This window comes from Sitophilus oryzae, unplaced genomic scaffold (assembly GCF_002938485.1).
Source record: "Sitophilus oryzae breed Bouriz unplaced genomic scaffold, Soryzae_2.0 scaffold_179_pilon_pilon, whole genome shotgun sequence".
NCBI lineage: Eukaryota > Metazoa > Arthropoda > Insecta > Coleoptera > Curculionidae > Sitophilus > Sitophilus oryzae.
This window is the reverse complement of record NW_022146501.1, coordinates 10,332,365-10,351,699: the sequence shown is the minus strand read 5'-3', so window position 1 is coordinate 10,351,699 and position 19,335 is coordinate 10,332,365. Positions and strand designations below refer to the sequence as shown.

General features: G+C 32.4%; 1 protein-coding gene across 1 annotated transcript in view; it reads right to left on the bottom strand.

Moving 5' to 3' along the window:
- The window catches only part of LOC115882775 (disintegrin and metalloproteinase domain-containing protein 10-like), a gene marked incomplete in the record, with an annotated part of 294,844 nt that overhangs the window by 109,131 nt on the left and 166,378 nt on the right, over positions 1-19,335 (bottom strand). The window contains 2 exon segments of the mRNA XM_030901016.1: positions 9,502-9,733; positions 11,036-11,303. Coding sequence (XP_030756876.1) covers positions 9,502-9,733; positions 11,036-11,303 — 500 coding nt within the window.

Sequence of the window (19,335 nt, the reverse complement as noted above, 5' to 3'; positions counted from 1 at the left end):
GAAATTAATTCACTCGCAATTTCATCGCTCGTGAATTAATCTTTTCGGTCAACGATAAAATACCATTTTATCGTCTTGTATAAAAAATAACTATTATTTAATACAAATTTTCTTATAATAATATACAGTGTCGGCAAAAGAGAATCTTGAGTCAGTATTTACATGTCTAGAAGTGAATAGATCTGGAGATATGGCGACTATCTTTAATGCGCTTGGGAAAAAACTTCACTTTCTTCACTAGAAGTCACCCACTTTGATAAAACTACTGTTATTAACTAAATAAAATGCGTACATCAAGAAAATATTGCTCTTACGCGTAAAAATGTGACTTCACGAGTGAAGTATGTGATTTAAGGGAATTTTTAACCATCATCAAAAACAGGTCAAACATTGAAGCCCTTAAATATTACAGGGTGTCCCAATGTTCCGTGGACATAAAACTACTACGTATTTTTGGAATCAGAATAGGTCACTGGACACAATTTACCTTTCTACAAAAGTGCTTCGTTTGTCCGCTAGAGGGCATCAAAACTTAACGTAAAATAATATTGGACTTATTTAAGACCCACCCTGTATAAGCTATTCCGTATTTTGAGTAATTTTCCTACTAAATATCATCTCTAAGCGAGGTTTACGATTAAAGAAACGATTAACCCTAGGCGACATCTTCAGGCGGGTCCCAGCGACATCTAGCCGTTAATAAAACCAAAACATTCTATCGCGGTGAAGCGGTAGAGTAATTAATGTTAAATGTAGCTAACCCTGACACGACGTATGCTAGTAATTTCGCTATGAATGGGACAGAAAGACGCCAGTGTCTTCCAGGAGACGCTTTGCGAAGTTACAACCAGGGCTGGATAAATCAGAAAAAAAAATATTTTACTACATTTGTTACATTACAAATGGAAACTACGTTAGGTACTAAACAACCAAGGGCAACGGTAAAGTAAAATAAGAATAAAAAAGAAAACGACTCTCATAGCCAGAAAAATTATGCAAAATGTGATAATATTAAAAATCTTAAAACGGTTACAATTTCTTTTTAAATGTTTATACCTCTGTGGCGGATTCATCTCTCCAAAAAAGTTCTATGGGTATTTTGCCACTGTAAAAAAATCTACAAAATAAAATAGTTATTTTTTGTGTTATACTAATAAACAAATTTGCCTGACGGACAAAAAAATGCTTAATGTATCGGACAGTATATCTCTTTCCGTCGTCGGAAACAAAAAAAAACAAACAAAGAAAAATAGTTTTTCTATACAAGACGACAAAATGGTATTTTATCGTCGTGTATAAAACAATTCTTTTCCGTAGCGAGTTACGTTTTAAAAAATATTCAGAAACTATGATTTCCACGAATTTATTACGAGTAGAAAAAATATTCTGCTGGGATGGCGTTGGTTTCTATGTAGTTTGACAAATAAATAAAGCTGTCTCTTTAGTTGTCAGTTTTGAGTCAATATTTTTTAATTCTCTTTTGTGTCGATTGCTGATTGAATTGGGCTCAAAACGAAATAAGTAAATTACCAACAAATATTCAGGCTGAGGCGACAAACGCCATATCCAAACTACTTCCATTTAAATTCCGAATAACTTATGAGAAGGAATACAAAAATTTTCAAAAATGGAAGCAATTAAAAGACATGCGGGAAAAAAACTTCCTTAATATTTTTATTCAAAGGTTATATATTATTGATTGGGGTTAAAAATTATATTTTTTTTAAATCAAATTTCCCAATTTACGACAAACACACCCAACCCTGGTGAAATTAAGGGAGATCGAGCGGCAATATCTGGTGGAAAACCGGTTCAATTTCCCGAGATTTCCCACGAAAATCTCGAGGTGCACGCGCGCTCGTCGTTCTATCTTTGTCCCGTTTCACTTTTACGGAGATTTGCCGGCATCAGGAAAATCGGCTCCAGATTTGCGGCATTCCTACTCGAGAAAAGTCACCCTAATCCCAAGTATTTGGAATTTGAGGCGGATATTTCGCTATTGTTCCCCATACGTTTATACTATACACTCTCAGATGCAAAAAAAACGACACAAAAAAACTTTTTTTTAGTTATCATTTTGTGGCTGTTAAAACAAAAAAAAAATCTCAGAAATTTGCCGAAAATGCAAACTTATCCTATATCAGAGAGAATTGATATGATTCCATTAGTTGGTGAGTGCAGTGAGCATTCACCAATAATTAATAGAATACTTAAATGCTCCTAATTTTATCTAGTCTGGTTTTTTTATGGGGATATGTTAAAGACAGTGTTTAAAACACTCGACCAACTATTGTCGACAACATGAGAAAAATTATTGTAGCTGCTTTTTGAGATAGAACTCAACATATGCTTTTTAAAATGAAAAGATCCTTTATAACCCACAAAATTCTAAAAGTTACTGGTTTGTGGAAGTATGCTTTGGAATTAAATAAGACAATAGAAAATTTCATTAATGACTTATTTTTCTAATTAACAATTATAAACAATCAATGTAATTGGCTGTGACAGTCTCGATTATATGAGATTAGATATGCAACTGGAATACTTAAGTGTTTCTGCTTCGGTTGGTTGGGAGAAAGCCTCACCCTCTTCGCTGCACTCGTCCGCTGGTGGGTAGCGTGATTGTCCTGCTAACGTTGGAGAGCTTGTGAGACTCCACCAGTCTCAGTGCGTGAGCTACTTATGGGGAGGGTCAATTCTCGTATCTTCCTAGAAGATAACAAACAGCAGTATTCTACTCAACAAAATTGATAAGTACCCAGTTTTGTGGTGGTGGGTCTAAATTACCAATTGAACTGTCTGTTGGTTGCCAATGAAGGTACAATAAAAATAACTTCTAATTGTAAACAACATATTAGTGATTCAAATAAACAATAATCAATATCTAAATCCAACTACTAATTATTATAATAAAAATCTTATAATTAAAATGTAAAAAGAAAATAGACAATGACAGTTTAAATTAAGTTATAATTGAAAAGATTGTCCAAATTATTTAAAGAATATAAAGAATATAAATATAGAATTAAAAAAAAATATAAAAAAGAAAAATATTTTGCTCTCTCTCTAGAAAAATTCCAGACCACCACAATCACTTCGGTACGACTTGAAAAAAAATATATATTGTTACAGTAAATTATTTGATTTAATTTGTAGACACGTGTAAAAAAATAAAAAATATGTAAGATAAAAAAAACTAGAAAATATATGAAAATTTAAATTAGAACAAAAGTTAATACTAAAATGCGATATTAAAAGATAAATTAAAAACTAGATAGGAAGATAAAGGTAAATAGAAAGATAGGATAAGATACGAAAACGATAAATGTGGCAATTGACAGATAATAAAACTAAAAGAAAAGATTATGTCACCCAGGAACAAAGATAATGCATCCGCCAAAATAAGATAAAGATAAGGTAAGGTAAATTTGGCAGATACGAGGTAAAGATACGTTCCTAGAGTGACCCAAAAAACAACAAAAAAGCAAAAAATCTATCTGTCGAATGGCCCGCCAATGAACACCACCACTACAGGGTCCAGATAAAACAAGAGTTGTCTTCTGGCAAAGCAAGCGATTCGTTAAAGGTGACATAAGTCGTATAATATAAATATTATAAAAATCCTTACTTACTTACCAGAGTCCCTCCTGGTTCGTCTCTGAGAGTACTCCTGCAGTGATTGATTCACGATCATAGCAAAATCATGAAAATATGACTAAAAATAGCAAAAATATAACACTTTAAATTTGAACCGTTCCGTTTTTTTGGCATCTCTGAGGATATTCTTAGAATCTTTCTTTGATTTTAAAAAGCATAATGTCGAACAATAACTGACGACTTCACTACACTATAAAACCGTTTTACATTATAAAATTACATTTTTTACCGTAATATCGTGCCCCATAAGCTCCAAAAACCCGAAAATTAAAACTAAAAAGCGGGAATATTTCAGCGAATTTCCACAAAATTTTAATTCGTTCAGAGCTACGGCCAGCCGGCCTCAAAAAACTATCGCTAACTGACGCAATTTGCTTTTCGAAAAAACTTTTATTGCGCCAAAATTTACGAGAATTCCCCCCTTTAATTTATGGTCGTCGATGATAAAAAAAAATGAATTATTGCTGGGCGTGGAACAGCAATAATTCATTACCTACAGCCCAGGTCGAAAATCGCCAGATATTTATTATTTATAGACAGGAATATTTGCTTTTTTTTTCAAATAAAAAAAAACAAGCAAAATCTGCTGATTGAAGGTCGGTTGTTCTAGATTAGATTTTCAAAAATAATTATAATTTTGTCAAAAAAGTTGAAAAAATTAGGAATTTAACGAGTAGTTAATTTTAACCGTGAATAACTTTTGAAGGAGTAGGATTGTCGAAAAATTGTGAGAAACCTTTTTTGTAGAGCGTTCAATTCTGTAGAACATATGATTATCATGGCTGCGAGAGAAAAAGATCGAGAGAAAAAAAATATTTGCAAAAAGTGGCAAATTCCCATGTAATTTAAATGGAAAATGGATCGTCTTTGGGGCAAGGTTTATTGTGAATATTAAGGGTTTACAATGGTCTGTTATTTTTTTTTTTGACAATAAACTAAAAATTTAGGGGGCGTTGCGTCGTGAGAGAAATGTTCAACTTGGTAAATAACGCAGACCCTAATATACACCCAAAATCTCATTCAGTATCTGAAAAAAATGTGTTTATTTCTTTAAACTTTGCTGCTTAATGAAGTTTTTTTAGAATTTTTTTACTAAAAATCAAGAAAACATTTAAATTTCAACAAAAGCTGAATGAAACTTAAAAAGAGACATAAGAAACTGAAATAGTTGTTGTAAAAATACTTTGTATGAAAATACCTAATCATCTGCATTGTAAATATCAGTTGCCCCATTTCCCAGTGTAAAATTAACGGTGGTCAAAGTGAAAAGCGGCGATTTATCTGGAAAATTTGAATGATTTACGCCGCTCCATAACATTCCTCGAATCTACACGCTCATAATTCGGTCGCGTTGTGCCAGATATGCCAAATTTACAGTCCATAAATAATTAAAGTACAGGTTAAACCGTGCGGGGGGTAAAACAGGGTCTGGGAGGGGTGGTTTATGGATTTAACACCACTATAAAACATTACAGGGTTTAATTTAACTATAGGGATGCTTTTTTTCTATATATATTTATATTAGTCAGTTTAAAACGTTTTTCTACGTTGTCCTATACCCAATTTCCAGCCTGTTCTCTTCGTACAATCCTCTGTCGACAGGTTTCTTTCACTCATCGCTTTGTCTACGTTTTTTTGCCATTCCAGCTTCGGTCTTCCTTGTTTTTTCTGCCCTTTGGTTGTCAATTGATTATTTTCTTGTGCCATCTTGTATTCTTCATTTGCTCTACATGTCCGTAGTCAGATCAGCTGCTTTCTCTCTATATCCTCTGTTATCGTGCCATCTATACCCATTTGTTTTTTATAGTATTATTTTTTATTCGTTGTTTTCTGGAAATTCCCATTGATCTTCGAATTGCCTCTATCCTCTTCTTGTATTGCTCAGTTTTTCTCCATGTTTCTGCTCCATATAGAAGGCTGCTCTTTATCATGGTCTCATATATGTTGAAATTTCTTCGCCTTGTTATTGATTTGCTCCATTCCATTTAGATATTCGATTATTTTTTTTGCGTTGATAATCATTTTCTTTGTTTCTCTGCCATCATTTCCAGGTTATCAAATGAAATTCTTAGGTATTTATACTCTGACACTAAATAATTTCTTGACCGTTGTCCAAGTTCAAATTTCCTTCTTGTGTGCCTGTACATAGATATTTTGTTTTGTCTATGTTAACTGTTAAACCCCCATTCTCCGTATTCCTCAATAATGTTTCTTAGCATAATATATTGCATATGATCTTTGTCATGGGAGACTATTATTTGATCGTCTGCGAATTGAAGTGTGAACAAACATTCATTGTCAATCTCACGGATCTTTCTTTTGCAGTTTTTTAAAGCGACTCCAACGCATATTTTAAAGAGAGTAGGGGAGATGCAACAACCTTGACGTTGGCTTTTTTTTCTACAAACTTTAAAATTATTTGTGTAATAGTTTTATTTAGAATAATTAATTTTTACGACGATATTTATATATACATACGATAAGACTTTTAATGATATTTGTTGTTTTATATATCCAACATTCAATATTTGTGTTGGTTTTCATTCTAGTAGTTTTATATTATACTATATTGGCAATATTTCAACATCAAGCACATTTGATAAACAATATAAAAACCTCTATATATAAAGCTACATTTAACCGAATTTAATTTAGCACAAAATATTCTGAATATTAACAAACTCAACGGTGTATATTGCTGTTGACAACTCTATTATGTCAGGATTGTAATAAACCATTGAAAAAACTGAATATATTTTGTTAACATGACCAAAATTTTAAAATATTAGCATACAAGAGGACAATATCAAAGCAGAACATAATGGTGTTTTCAATTTTGAGCAGCTGCATTAATTTTACATATCAGTTGATTTTTATTCCACATTTTTTTTGTTTATTTACCATTGAAGCATGAAAACCATAGAAATAAAATAAAGCCTTTTTATTTTTCGTCATAAATGTTATTTGGTAGTAATCATTGTTGATTCTAAATTTGACTTTTTTTAGTATTACAAGTAATAGTAATAGATACCAGTAATATACAGGGTGGTCCGAACTGTATTCCGGAAACTTCGGTAGCATATTTTATAGATAAAGATATGTAAAAAAGTTCGTATAAATGTACATATGTCCTAAAATAGTTAGTTTTAGAGATACAGGATGCAGAAGTTTCATTTTATTCCGATTTTTTCCAAATAGTTTCTGAAGTAACATCAAAATTTAGATGAAAATTGGTGTCTGGAAGTTTTTTGACATGAGAAATTTCATTTTGATGTCAATATGACTCCTACTTATAGAGGGCGTCACCTATATAATTTTTAACTGGTTAGGTTCTAAGGCCTTTGAAAAAATCGCAAAAATAGCAAAAATGGGCATTTTTTCGACTTTTTTCCATACATAGTCATGAAAGTTGGCGATGTCACCAATTTTTGCTGTTATTTGCTAACCAAAAGGTGTAGAAAAAGAAAATATAGACTATTGTAGTCTTACGGGAACAGTAACAGACATAGGGGGCGTTTTTACCCTCTTCAAAAATAGCTAAAAACAAGGGTCCAATAATTAATTTTCTCACAAAGCCAAGGTAGCTAAGCCCTCAAAGGTGTATATTTTCGGAATTTGCATAAAATTTCCTACAAATTCTGAAACTTTTTTAATTTTATTACTATGTTTTTAAGAATTACAAATATACTATTAATTCACACATTCAACTTTAACACAAAAACTTTTGTAATAGAACTCACCAGAAAATTTAAAAAAAAATAACCAACTTCTCGTAAGTTCAACTCCACAAAAAATCATAAATAGATTTAACACACAGTCTGTCCAAACCAGAAAAACCCTAAAAATTGAAAACCAACCAGATCGGAAAATAACAATTTCCTTCAAGCTGGCTGCGGTAAAAAACGAAACCGGGAAAAGAAAATCTAGCCACGAAAAACGTCTCTTGAGCTCGAGTGAGTGTGTGTGTGTGGAAAACTTTACTGGCTGCGAAAATTTCCGAATACTAAAACAGTTTCCCAACTACACAGATGGCTGTATATCAAAGAAGCGAAAAGGATATAGGTATCAAAACTTCATCTAAATGGAAATGGGCAGGCGCGTATTGGGAGGGGTGTAGTTTATGTAACTTTCAAATATGAAAGGTATGAGGTGAGGTAAAAGATAAATAAAAGCTTTAGAAAATATTTATAAAATATATTTGAAAAACAGAAGAAATATAGCTTTAAATATAATATTCACATCTTATTATTTAAACATTATAGGCATTATACTTTTAGAATTATTATATTTTTACTATAATTTTTTTTTTTTTTTTTTTTTTTTTTTTTTTTATTTTATAACTTTTTTCACCCTTCTATTATCGTTTATAATTACCACATCCGCACACCTACCGATAGATCGATGACTGTCAACTGCGGCAATACCACTCCGCTACGCGCTACGACAGGCGCCGCCACACGAGCAGGGGGCGTGAAATATCGATAAAATACATAATATATACTATAAAAATATATATTTTTTTATTGTTTTTTTTCTCATATTATACACTATTGTGAACTTAAAATATTCTATATAATTTGACTGATAAAAAGTGAGAGATAACATTTATTGACTAGTATGATTTTTTCCGTAAATAAAAAAAATAAATAGAGTTGGGCCTCCAGTTGGTGACGTCACGAGATTTTTACGTCACAGCTGTCCGGCCGTGTTATTACGGTGGTTACGGAAAAACACAGTAGAACTGAAACTAATAATTTTTTAAAATACATATAATATACATAAACAATAAACGCTTTCGCTTGGCACTTGTAACTTATGTTAAAAGATGCAGCATAGTATTTATTACGTTTCTAATGTAATAACTTAATATTGAAAAATTTGGCACTTACTCCCTGGTATTTCCACTCTTCAATTACAAGTTATCATATTTTATGTAAAATAATATTCCTCAAAAATGTGAAAAAATAACGATGTAAATAAACACGTTACAATTACATAAACAAATATTCTAGAACGTCTATTACACGCCCTACACTATTCGGAGAATAGTTCGAAGCAGGTTAAGGTCGCGTTTCGGTTTATCTTCGGTTGACTTGAGCTATTTCGATTGGTATCGATCTACTTTAGTTTCTTAAAAGCATCTCAAAACAACTCGCCAAATTGCGGAAAAGGGCATATGAAGGGATTTTTTGGAGTTTCCTGTTGTCTCGTTCAATTTCGTTTCGTTTCGAACTGTTTCCAAAACGTATCGGTATCTATACTCGAGACAAAGGACTTTTTTTCATAAATTTCAGTGAAATATCTCAGTGAAATATTCTGTCTTCTGGAAGGATATCGAGAAATGCTTTGCGAAATGTTTCACAAAATAGTTCCACAAATATTTCGTGAAACATTTCGGGCATAGTGCAGAGGGTGTTTATAAGTTTGTCCTGAAATGGTCTGCTAGTGATGTGATATTATGAACCCACTCAATTCTATGACTATGTCATAACTTAAAGAGACATGAGACACGTTTATTAATATTTAAACCAACTGACTTTATTATCGATAAAAAAACACAGTCAAAACACAGTTAAAAATAAATCTCTAAAGGCGGATATTGTCCTACATTATTTTTTCAGGCTTTAAAAAATGTCGAATGTAAAAAATTGGAAGTGCTACGCTTTTTTGGCTATTTTTCTGGCGACCGCCAGTTAACAAAATCACATTTAACCACAATTAAAGCCACTGTATTTACTAGAAATATGATTGGAAAACGGACATTCACCGACTAAAAAACTGACTCACAATTAAAGAGATTCCCTAAAAATCCGTGTGCAATTAGTAAATTTGATAAACTCATACCTGGAGATATAGCATGCACGTCGTTTTCTTAGGATCTATCGTTGCCCTTTTGAAGACGTTTTTGAATATCAACGCCGAAGCGTCCACCTGATTGGTCCTGTTGCCTATCTCCAGTTCTTCGTCGATTTGTTGGTGATTAATGTCGAAAGTCGTCATGAAAGGTCTTCGAGTTCGGTTTGACAAGTACAAATCATCGTCGTAGGGTTGTTTTGCTTCCCCTTGCAGTAACCACCTAGAACAAAAAAACAATTTCTTTCAATCTTGATGATCTAAGATGCGTATAACTTATCTTAGAGAAGAACTATCGGAAGTTCAGGAGCATTAAGAGTGATCAACTCTGTAACCATCAATTCGAAATTAGTTAAAGAATGCCTTGAGAAGCTGAACATATGAGGCAAAGAAAATAAAGTCCGTCTACTCCGGGTACCAGCCCACAAAGGGATAGCAGGTATTAAAAAACAAAGATCTAACTAGAAAAGGAGCGAACACTCCACCAGAACCATTCTGCCACAAGGACCAAAATCGTTCGCTTCACAAATGGTAACAACTTAAAGCAGTACTCAAGAACCTGAAAGACACCATACGTAACCTGGAATGGGAATCTTCCAACGGTCTAAGATACTCGAAGAAATGATATTATACTCTCAGGATTTAGGACCGAGAAAAATCAATGACTTTACTTGATTTTAGTAAGAACAAACCTCGGCTTGTCACGGGGTTTTTAACAGGACACTCTCACCTCAATGAACACCTCAGCAGATTGAAGCTAAGGAACGGCGAATGCAGATTCTGTGCGGAAAATGGGGAAACACCTCAGCACTGAGTGCGCAGAGAAGACAACCATTAGTACCATAAACTTTAGTATGACTGATATCGAAGATGGAGAACTAACATCTGTAGAACCGTCTCAGATACTGGCTTTTGACAAAATCTTTAGACATTATGATGAGTTATAACTCAAGAAAAGGGGACAAAATAGATCTATAAGGTCGCAGTGATTAACTCCCCACCCTCCTACAAGCAAAAATTTTATCCCCGTATTTTTAAATAACCCCAATTTTCGTCTAGTTTTACTAAAGATATTTTTAAAGATGGATTTCTTTTGTGGTTTCCACAAGAATTTACATAAAAAAGATAAGTTTCTACTAAAAGCAATTTAGATGAGATGCATACATACATAAATATGCAAAAGACCAAACTACGCAGATAAAAGAATTCGAAAAAGTAATCTGCATTTTAAGTGTTTAATTAAAATTATAATTACTTGATTAGCAATTGGAAAAAAATCAAACAACGTAAAAATAAATAAAAAGTTTATGAATAAATCTAAAAGGATTATAATTTATTAAAGTGTGATATAATTTTGAGAGAATTGCATGTTTGGCATAGCGGCTAGACTATAAGAAGTATATTTATTAAAATTTAAAGAAAATTCTAGGTATCTAATTGGTATCAGTTTTTAAAAATAAATTTTAGAAAATTCAATCAATTTCTTCAGTAATTATTATAACTGCCGTAACTAATTTTTATTTACCTTTTTTCTCTGAGATGTGGATATTGTGGTCCATCGTTCAAGAAGTTCTTTTCGTAAAATCTATGGGAAGCACATGGTATTCCATCACGTGGGTCTTTCACGTCAGACACCCTGTATATTATTGAATGGAACGTCGGTTCCTTATAAGTACTATCGTTGAAGTACCGATTGACAGGTTCTATGTGAAATTCTTCGGTGGGGGTGACTATGGTGCCTTCGAAAAGGCCATCTGTTGTTATGATGCCATGCACTGAAGCTGTATCGTCATCTGAAACAAAAAATTCTCATTAGAATTGAAGATATTTGTCACTGATATAATCATGAAATATTTTATCGCTACAATGTTCAATATCAATAAAATAACACATTTAAGCAAAATAAGCTTTGTGGGAATATGTACAGGGTGATTCTTAACCTATACGCATAAGTTTGGGAAATTATTGCTGATGACAAATAATGACTAATAATGAAAAAAAAAGTTAGTAAAATATTTTTATTTACGGAGATAACAAACAATTTGAAATACAAACAAAAAACGTAAATTCCATTAAAATGAATATGCATTTACTGATAAAGTTGATAAATTTTTGTGAAAAAAAACTCAAATTATTTCACAATCTAAAAATATTTTACTAACATTCTTTATCATTATTAGTCATTATTTGTCATCAGCAATAATTTCCCAAGTTTATGCGTATAGGTTAAGAATCACCCTGTATGTATCCATATAGAAATATTCCGGAGATACAAATAAAAGAAAATATTAAAAAATATATGGAGAAAAACACAGAAAAGTTAAACAACAAAGAACAAATGCAACATGCCTAAACTTAAATGGTAGTCCAACAATGAATATAACAATTTAGCAGTTTTTATTCGTGAAAGTATAAAATAGCCTCTACACTATGCGGAGAACTCTTCGAAACAGGTTAAGGTCGCATATCGTCGCATTTCGATTCATTTCCAGTTGTCTTGACCCACTTCGGTTTGCCTCGACTTACTTTCGATTCTTAAAAGCGCCTGAAAACTACTCGTGAGGAGGGCATGAGGGGATTTTTTTGGCGTTTCCTGTTGCCTCGTTCAATTTTCTTTCATTTTCAGCTATTTCCAAGACGGTATCTGTACCCGAGGCAAAGGATTTTTTTTCATAAATCTCAGTGAAATAAGTAAACCTAGACGTTTCTAACATAGCGGTTGTTACGATATTTCGTTAATTACATCTCGTATTATGTTGATATATATTCCACAAAATTAATATTTTTACACGCGTTTATAATATGTAGAGTAGATATTTAGGAACAAAACTTTTCACTCAATCTGCAGGAATATAATTACAATATATTTATTATTAATTTTATTATAATGAATAAGTATATACAATTGTATATGTTGTTTGTTTACGCGGCCTTAATTGATTAATAAATAGTAGTATTGCTTGTTGAGTAATACTGGCAACATCATCAATATATCGAGCTGATTGGGAACATTATTGATTGACCCGATGTCAATTAAAGAAACTTTTATATATAATAATAACATGGTTTGATATAAATATATTCAAAAATAAGAAATGATGCCAATTTTTTAAATAATTTAACTTGTTTTTAATAATTTAATTTGTTTTTTTTTATTGTTAATCTGGGTTAACAATAAAAAACAAACAACCAATCACGGCGCGTCTCGATCAATTTCAGGAAACGTGGGAACTAATTTTTATAATACGGGTCTATATTTAATTTTACTTCTGAAAGTATTTCTAGAAATGTTTCAGGAAATATTTCCAGAAATATTTCGTAAAACAATTCGGGGATAGTGTAGAGGCTGTTTAAAATTTCTACAGATGGAGCAATTTTTTTAAAACGCTATTTGTTCAAAAATGGTAAAACCAAAATAGAAATTATTTAACTGCTTCACTGCAAAGAAAATTAATTATTGTAATTAGAGTTTCCCCGATTGCAGATGTATTTTTCTTTTCTTTTTTTCTGTATTGTGCTGGAAAAATCTGGAAAGGCAGCTCTCGACAGAATTAATCTTCGATGATGCGAAAACAACGTTTTTTGACGTTTTTCCATCTAGATTCGTCCGTTTTCATTTTGGCGATTTCATTTTCAATCGTTTCTGACTGAAGACTGAAGCTTTTATAAAAAGGAAAGCTCTAAGATCAAATATTTATCTCGTAAAAAATGTGTGGGTTTTGTATAAAATGTTTTATGATTAGATATAATAAATACGGTCAATATTTCTACGGTTTATATCAAATAAACTTATAGTTCACGTGATTAAGCTTGACCGGCACAGCGTTGCCCACTTTTACATATTTTCTTTAAATTAAAATATTTTAGGAAACAGAAATAAATTAATAATAAATATACAAACAGTTATTATTTACATCAACAAAACCAGGGCCATTACTACCGCTTTCCAGTTCAAAATATTCTAATAAGGTTGCGATGAGTTTTACTACTGCTATTAAGCTATCTTGTACACTTCGCACTAGAAGAAGTTCTAAAAAGAACAATGTTCGACTGCAAGGTCTGCTAGTAAACACTTTTAAGCTTAAAGTATCACAACACAATTCATTTACACCAAAAACTCGTTATACAAAACTAAAGTGTCAAAACGAATGACAATGTTAGGAAATAAATAAATAAATGTGGGAACTTGACATTTTTTACAGTAGAGCTACCACCTGAATCCCCAGGGGGAAATTTAAATTCCAGTTGGTCAGCCGCCAGGCGCCGAATATGTCCATGGTTGGTTTGGTTTGGCAGTAAAATAGTCCGTCTATTCTTCAAAATGCCTAATGAGGACTACTCGGATTGCGCAGGATTGCTATATCTAAGCTAAATTTATCCAAGGAACATTTCTTGAGCAAATTTCTTTCAAAATTAAGAAAAAATGGAACAAAATAGTAATGATTCTGTTAATGAGTGTGATCAAGGACAAGAATTACAAAGTGTTAAAATCATGTTATTCTAAAAGACAGCAAAAAAAATCCGACGAGTTTATAACTCATCATACAGTCTCGCGGCTTTGACAAAAGCCAGTATCTGAGACGGTTATACTACGGTTTTGTTAGTTCTCTATATCCAATATCGATCGTACCAAAGTTTATGGCATGAATGGTTAGGTTAGACGACGACGAGTTATGAGGTGTTATGGTGTTACCCATTTTTGTTTATTATATCTTTGTTGTATATTATGAGCTTCAATCTACTGAGGCGTTCATTAAAGAGACAGTGTCCTTTCTAAAACCTCGTGAAAATCCGAAGACCGTTCTTACTTAAATCAAGAGAAATCTCTGATTTCTCTCGGTCGTAAGTGCTGAGAAATTTCTTCGAGTGTCTTAAACCGTTCTCAGTACTGGTTACGGATAGAGGCTTCCAGGTTCTTGAGTTCTGCTTTAACTTGGTTTCAATTAGCAGAACTGTTAGGTTAGGGCTACGCTACGTTTCTAGCCAGATCGTTTGCTTTTCATTACATTTGGTTGGCTGGCACCCAGGAGAGGAGAACTTTAACTTTCTTTGTCTAATTTATTCAGCTTCTCTCGCCATTCGTTAACCAGCTTCGAACTGATGGGTACTGAGTTCATCGTTCTTAAGGCTGCTTGACTATCGGACAAGAAAGGCTACTTAATAGGCATAATAAATAATAATTATTTTTGAGAAGTGTAAAACGACACTTCTAGCACAACCTTGTTATTCTAACGAATCTTTAAGAACACTATTAGTTTTGAAAAATTCTACCAGGATATTTTGACTATTCCGGAATTTTATTCTACATTATAGAAACAGTATCTCCATTCTTCAGCCATCTATTCATTTCCAATTATAGTGCAATTCCTCGCATATTTAGATATTCTCTTTGTAGTTGGGCCCATTGTTGTCTATTGTTGACTATGCGGGCACAAGTTATCCCTGCTAATTTTCTAATATCATGATCCCATCTCAGATTTGGTCTTTTTCTAGGTCTCTTAATTTCCCCTGGGCCCTATGCTGTAATTTTTGTGGTTGTCCGTCCTTCTTGCCAGGTGTCCTGCCCATTGCCACTTGAAGGATTTGATTCTGTGGATGACATCTATTACCTTGGTCTTTTGTCGTATCCACTCTATGCTTTTACGGTCTTTCTTGATTATTCTCAGCACATTTCATTCCATTGAGCATTTTGCGACCTGCAGTTTCCTTATAATGTCCGTTTTAAGTATCCAGGTTTCGACTGCATAGGTCATGACTGGTACTACACATTAGTCGAATGTTTTCTTCTTGAAACAAAGCGACATTCTAGATTTGAACACAAATCGGTTTCTTCCATAAGTACTCCGTGCTAACTTAATTCTTCAGGTAGTGGAGATCCCGAGCTGTGTATTAGTTGTTCCAAATATCATGTTCTTCTACTATTTCCAGTGTTGTGTTATTTATTAGAATGTCTTTTCTGTTTACTAGTTCCCATTCGTATCAGAAACCTACTTAACCATTTTACTAGAAACAAACATTTTAAGTCGATTTTAAACCTACCTCTAACATACTTTTAAACTCTAAGAACCAAAATACACACAGTTTTCAACGAAATCCTTTACTACGGGCCCAAACGACTTCCTCGACTATTAATTCTACATTTATTTCAGCATTTTACTGTGACGATACGTAAGTGGAAAATCCCTGGACGGAGTTTCCTCGAATCCGCCGAAATAAATCTGTCGTTTTTCCGGCTTAAAAATTCTGGAAATCGTGCCGGATATCGGCGCGGATCGGAATTTGATTTGGAAATTTTCGTTAATCGAACAGTGGAAGAACGAGTGGGAGGGATAAGGGGAGAGGATAGTTTTAGGAGTTGTAGAAAGCGGAGGAAAAGTTAATACGCAAACTTCGATTGAATTAGATATCGGAGTAGATCAGGTTTTTTAATGTATTTTAATTATAGTCTTGAATTCAGTAACGTTTTTAGGAGAGAATTATACAAAAAGCAAACTAAAAAAGGTTTTTTAAGGTTTAAATGCGATATATGATCGAAGTTCGAGCTGTAAAATATTTGTTACAATAAATATCTTGGACAGTTCGAGAAAAAAGGATTAACGACTTGTTCTAAAATTTTACAAACCCCCTTAGGGGGGGGGGGCAAATAAAAAGTAATGTAGTATATGCCTTTTTAGGGCGCGATTTTTAACCCAAAAACCTAATACACAATTTAGAGATTTCATGGGGGGCCTAGGCTCCATCGCCCCCCCCCCCTCTCTGTATCCGTCACTATATACAGCTTATGCGAAAAATTATACTACGTCAACTGGCGAATGCATTGTTTACTTTGTTTTAATTAAACCTTAACCTTTCCCTGCAAATACCGGTATTTGGTTCACCAAAATTCATAAAGCCCACTTGACACGTTTAAGAGCTACTACAAAATTATTGATTAATTTATTTATTAAATTTAAAATCAAGTCAAACATGACCTCCTGAAGTTAGCAACTAAAATATTTATAATATATATCCTTTTAATATTTATAATATGACAGTTGGTTAAGCTCTAATTTATTTCGTTTGACTATTATTAAATATAAATTTCATATTAAAGATGACGTTGCGTCTATAAAGTATATTGCGTCAAAATTTTAAAGAATTTTAAAGAAAAGCCAAACAGCACGGCAAAGTTTAATTTTCAAATTGAAAAATCGGAAGAAAACTAAATAAAAAGCTTGCGAAACTTGTTACATAGTTGGAGGATTTTCACTGAATCACGTTACATTTCCACGACAAAAAAAACAAATAAATGTACTAGGTATATTTTATCTCAATATTTACTTTTAAAATACGAGGATTTATGATCGAAGTTCTAGCAGTAAAATATTTGGGACAATAAATATCTTGGGCAGTTTGAGAAAAAAAAATTAACGACTTGTTCAAAAAGTTTTCCAACTCCTACAAGGGCTTGAAGGTAAAACTGCATTAACTCTTATCAAGTCTACTTCCTTTGTTCAAAAAAATCCGTATTTTTTAGGTCACAAATAAATGTTCCTAATTACTTAGAGAGGAGGGATGAAAAAATTCATTGAATTCTCATTTATTACGCAAGATCCAGGGATGGAAATTTTCAAATTAGTTAGTTTAGTTACATCAACATTTATTACGTATTTGTTACAGGGTATGTAGAGAAAAAAGAATTAATGACACAGGAGGACAAGGAAAACAACGGCTTTCTTCCATAGTTAGGTATAGGAATACTGTAGTTAATATTTTCATCGTTATTTATTGAGGTTGAAAACATTCTAGAACTTGAACTAAGTTTTTTAATGATTTCTATACTAATAACTAAATAAATCTCCAGACAATCAACGAGGACCAAACAGCACGGCAAAGTTTACTTTTCAAATTGAAAAGTCGGAAGAAAACTAAATAAAAAGATTGCGAAACTTGTTACATAGTTCGAGGATTTTCACTGAATCACGTTACATTTCCACGGCAAAAAAAAATAAATGGACTATAGTTATGCCAATATTTACTTTTAAAATACGAGGATTTATGAACGAAGTTCTAGCAGTAAAATATTTGGAACAATAAATATCTTGGACAGTTCGAGAAAAAAATATTAACGACTTGTTCAAAAGTTTTCCAACTCCTTCAAGGGCTTGAAGGTAAAACTGCATTAACTCATATCAAGTCTACTTCCTTTGTTCAAAAAATCCGTATTTTTTAGGTCACAAATAAATGTTCCTAATTACTTAGAGAGCAGGGATGAAAAATGCGCTGAATTCTAATTTATTACGCAAGATCCAGGGATGGAAAATTTCAAATTATTTAGTTTAGTTACATCAACATTTATTACGTATTTGTTACAGGATAAATATGTAGAGAAAAAAGAATTAACGACGTAAGAGGACAAGAAGAACAGCTTTCTTTTATAGTTAATTACAGGAATATAGTAGTTAAAAATTAATATTTTCATCGTTATCTATTGAGATTGAAAACATTCTAAAACTTGAACTAAGTTTTTTAATGACTTCTTTACTAACAACTAAATAAATCTCCAGACAATCAACAAGAACCAAACAGCACGGCAAAGTTTACTTTTCAAATTGAAAAATCGAAGAAAACTAAATAAAAAGATTGCGAAACTTGTTACATAGTTCGAGGATTTTCACTGAATCACGTTACATTTCCACAAAAAAAAACAAATAAATGGACTATATTTTATCCCAATATTTACTTTTAAAATACGAGGATTTATGATCGAAGTTCGAGCAGTAAAATATTTGAGACAATAAATATCTTGGACAGTTCGAGGAAAAGAATTAACGACTTGTTCAAAAGTTTTCCAAACCCTTCAAGGGCTTGAAGGTAAAACTGCATTAACTCTTATCAAGTCTACTTCCTTTGTTCAAAAAATCCGAATTTTTTAGGTCACAAAAAAATGTTCCTAATTACTTAGAGAGGAGGGATGAAAAATTCGCTGAATTCTCATTTATTACGCAAGATCCAGGGATGGAAAATTTCAAATTATTTAGTTTAGTTACTTCAACATTTATTACGTATTTGTTACAGGATAAATATGTAGAGAAAAAAGAATTAACGACTAGGAGGACAAGAAGAACAGCTTTCTTTTATAGTTAGTTATAGGGATATAGTAGTTAAAAATTAATATTTTCATCGTTTTTTATTGAGGTTGAAAACATTCTGGAACTTGAATTAAGCTTTTTAATGATTTCTTTACTAACAACTAAATAAATCTCCAGACAATCAGCGCAAGGCAGCAAAAGTTTTGTTTAAATAAAAAGCACTTTAGACATAAACGTCAAAATGCCATTAAAATATTTTTATTAGCTAGCTCCCAATAAATAAAAATATGTTCTTTTATTTTCCACAGCACACTTCACATTTCTTGGCGAATTTAGGATTCTTATTACTTGGATACTAGTGATTCAAAAGTATTTTCACACACTTTGGGGATGATTGCTGGCATTCTTAATTTAAAAACTATTATAAATCATAATAGTCTTTTCTGACTTAGTTACCGAAATACAGGGTGCTGAAATGGTAACAAAGAATAAATAATTTTGAAATTACTCCAAAATGACATAAGAGTTCATTGCTGAAATTTTGTGGTCTAAATCATCACCTAGACCAGGGGCGAATATGTAATTTATTTTTGGGGCAAATAAAAAGTAATGTAGTATATGCTTTTTAGGGCGCGATTTTTAACTCAAAAACCTAATACAATATAAAATTTCTTAGGGCCTGACTCCATGGCCCCCCCCTCTGTATCCGTCACTATATACACCTTTGCGAAAAATATACTACGTCACTGGCGAA